This window comes from Egretta garzetta, unplaced genomic scaffold (genome assembly GCF_000687185.1).
Source record: "Egretta garzetta isolate BGI_Z169 unplaced genomic scaffold, ASM68718v1 scaffold1013, whole genome shotgun sequence".
NCBI lineage: Eukaryota > Metazoa > Chordata > Aves > Pelecaniformes > Ardeidae > Egretta > Egretta garzetta.
Genome location: NW_009259098.1, coordinates 3,646 through 7,330, shown reverse-complemented (window position 1 = coordinate 7,330; position 3,685 = coordinate 3,646). Strand labels below are relative to the sequence as shown.

Sequence of the window (3,685 nt, the reverse complement as noted above, 5' to 3'; positions counted from 1 at the left end):
AAAAAAAAAAAAAAAAAAAAAAGAAAGAAAGATAAAAGAGGGGAGTTGTGGAAACTACCAGTCAGAAGTATATTAATACTGCTTCAGTTTTGGGTGGCTAAACTTGTATTTGGCTGCCAGTGGTGGTTTTGAAAAGCAAAACAAAAAATTTGGCCTACTTAGAATTCCTGCAAAGTAGGAAAGAATTAGAAATCACTGTTTCAGATAGGCTTGCATATTTAAATCAAAATTATACCCCAGCAAAATGAAGTGAAAACACTTGATAAATACTTGGCTGATTGAAAACTCTTCTTGCCTTCTATGAGAAGAATTAATGGTACTAATTTAAGCTGATATTATTTTAAAAAAAGAGAGAGAGTGTGAATATGCATGCCTTGGCAAAATTTGGATGAAAATAGTTTCCCCTTGCTCTGCTGTTGATTGACTCTAGTAGCAATAGGGAACCTGCAGTCAGGGAAGGCTCAACCTTCCCCAGCATCCTTCCCCTCCTTGGCTGGTTCACTTCCACCAGATCGAGGGGGAGAAAGGCGATAGCTGCAGGAGGTCCTACCTTTAGGTCTTAATACACCAGCAAAATATAACAGAGGCCCCCATAAGTGACTTGAAAAGCATGCTTGTTGAGACAGAATGATTAAATGTTGTTTCTGAAGTGCTTAGCAAGCTGTGCTCTGCCTCGTTGTGCAGCGTGGGAAGTATGTACACACCTCGGGGACCAGGGCTCATCCCAAATAGCCTGATCTCTTGCATGGGCTGTTTTCTTTACGAGATAATACTTATGTATCTTAATATTTGCAGCAAAGGAGGAGGAACCTGGGATTTGTTGCTGTAGGACCTTCTTCCTAATGGTGGGATACCTTCTTTTTGCCTCATTGCAGAAGGCATACTCGGCTACATAAGATACCAAAACACACCCTCCCAAGTGTTCATGTGCCAACGTAGTGATGCTCCTGACTCTTCTTGTAAGCCATGTGAGCGCTGCCCTTGAGGTATTGTTCTCTCACTGGTTGTCAGAGCAGAGTCGGGCTGCATGGTGGCTCCCGCCAATAAACTGATGAGCCTAAAATGTTGGTGACCTGGTACGTTGTAAGACACATGCATCTTTACCAGTCTAGCCAAGTTTGAGAGACTGAGTACTGAGGAATCGGGAGTTTATTACTTATCCTGACCGTGGATGGTTAAGTGCTCAGATACTGTATTGTGCCTTCGTGATTATCCTAAACTTCTTCACTGTTCTTTGAAGACAGTCATATTGTCCATATTTACAGGTGGTGGTTTAATTCAGAAACAGATTTTTCTCTTTAGCAAAAAGACAATCTTATACATATATTTACTTACCATGGGATTATCTTGTAAGTCTTCCTGATTTTAGCTGCTGGAAGTGTTGCATATTTAACATCTGGAGCATATAGTAGTGCAAGTTTTAATTTTGGGTCGCATGTTAGGATAGCAAAACAGCGGGGTAATCTGAGGCCAATTTTCAGATAACATTTCAATCTTTATGACCCTTACACCACAGCAAGCAAATCTATTAGAATAATATTGGTCTACTCTTAAGACAGAATATGAATGACTTCACTAATTGAAGATGATTCTGAGAGTAAAATGCTTGATTATTATTCAGCTTGAGAGCTATCTTTTTAAGTTAGAACTAAGTTTTGGTCTATCCAAGATCCAGCCTGTGACAAAAGAAAAAATGCAATTTGAGAAAGGTTTGCCAGTGTCCAGAAGCCTTTCTCTCTGTGTAGGTGACTTGAAGCTTAAATATAGATCCCGAGAGGGAGTATGGCACTGTGACTCCGCTCAGAGGATTATAGCCACTATGTTGTGAAGTCACATCATGGACCATATTAATTTGCTCTATGGTTTTTGCACTAGCAGGCTTCTTGCTGGTGTGGGGTATGAGAAAAGATCTAATTTAAAGAAAAAAAAGTATCAAGACCTTTTCAAAAGTGGAGTGACCAAAAAAGGAGCCCCTCTTCAAAATTTGGGTCTACTTCACAATTCAATGTTAATATAATTCCAGTTTCCTAAACAGGAACTGTTTTATTTATTGAAAATAATGCCTTTTTCTGTTAAGCGTTGCTATTAAACTTCTGCAAAATGTCCTCTTTTTCAGCCAACTATTTCTGGCCGTTATAGTAGTGTAGGGTAACAGAGAGAGGAGCAATGCTGCTTTTTGGGTAATATATGTAAAATAATATTATTCTTCCTCTTAACCATTTTTGAGTAGTATTTGTTCATCAAACCGTATACGAAGTTTTACACTTCATAAAGTATTGGAGTAAATTCCTAACATAAACTTTACGGTTAAGAGAACTGTTACTTGTTGATTGCTGTCCATGTCAACCATAATTCCATAAATTTGACAGACCAAATGATGCCTGTGTTTAAAATTATGAACAAAAAGGATGACAGGCAAAACATTGTCAAGCTGGTGGGGTTTTTGGTTTTTTTTTTTCAGATGGCTGCAGATAACTTACTGCTCAGTATCTGCAGGAGGAGTTTTTCCCTGTCCTTTAGAGAGCAGCTCAAAGGTTTTAACTTAAGCCTGTGCAAAGGAAAATCCAGTTCTGTCTTTTAATTTTCAGTCAAGACTGTTTTTTTTCCGAACGTTAGTCAAGACTGTAGCACTGCAGCCTACATTCTCCATCACCACATCACTCTGATGGACGAAAGTTTTCAAAAACGTCTGTGTTCTTTGAACCTTGCTGAGAGGGAAAGCTGATCCAGCTCCGGGGGAGCATGGGACAGTGGGTGTGCTCCTTGGGGATGCAATGGCAGCGGCACTATCGGGATGTGCTGTGTGAGAGCAGCTGTACGGTGGACGTGGCGTGACATTTCACAGATGTGCGGGAGATCCGGTGGGAAGTGGTAAATGTTCTGCACTAGCAAGGTGCTCACAGGCATATGCTTTTCTGTCTATATTATTTATGGTATTCTCCCACATGATTCCTACTGGTTGACTGGAACTATATAAACTGGGATCGTAATACAAATTGGCAGCCTCTCCATTTAAACTAGCTAGTGATTTATTTGTTACCAGACAGTTGTAGCTCCATCCATCATGAGCTGACCTACCGGCAGTCTGCTTGGTGTTGTATAGGTCCGTAACAAGTCCTCACTAGGAAGGTCTTACAGGCTGCATTTCTTCACTCAAGATACTGTGTTTTTAAAAACTGAAGCAGGGTTGGAGGTGGGGAAAGGTTTACGTTAGTCTTGATGCACTGTTGATAATTTTTTTTTTTTTAACCAGTCACTTTTCACATCTCTTCCTCTTTGTATATTGAAAACTTTGTGTGCATCTTTATTATTTGAAGATTTGATGTCTAATGCAAAACTTTATAAATTGGGTAGGTTCCTGGGCTTGGGGTTTTCTGGGTTTTAGAGACAGGTGTTTGGTTTTTTGTTGTTTGTGATAGCTGTGCCTAATTTAGTGAAATTTTCACTGTTGTTGGACATTTTACTGTCCTAAATGTTGGTGTCTCAGACCTGGCTTATATTCCAAATACTCCCAGAAGATACAAATTACCTTTTGTTCCCTGTCAGGTGTATAGAGTGATTCTTGAGCCCAGAATTAAGCAAAGTGCTCATGACCTTGATAGTCATACAAAGAATACACTTAATGCAGGTACTTTTTTTTTTTTTCTTGCCTTTGTCCCTCCCTCGTCTTCATCGTCCATTTTGA

General features: G+C 39.6%; 1 protein-coding gene across 1 annotated transcript in view; it reads left to right on the top strand.

Annotated features, from left to right (window-relative positions):
* TGS1 (trimethylguanosine synthase 1) overlaps positions 1-3,193 on the top strand; it is a 20,689-nt gene extending 17,496 nt beyond the window's left edge. The window contains exon 12 of the mRNA XM_035890720.1: positions 2,617-3,193. Within this exon, the coding sequence (XP_035746613.1) occupies positions 2,617-2,628 (12 nt within the window). The 3' untranslated portion in view covers positions 2,629-3,193. The remainder of the gene's footprint in view (positions 1-2,616) is intronic.
* The last annotated feature ends 492 nt before the right edge of the window (positions 3,194-3,685 follow it).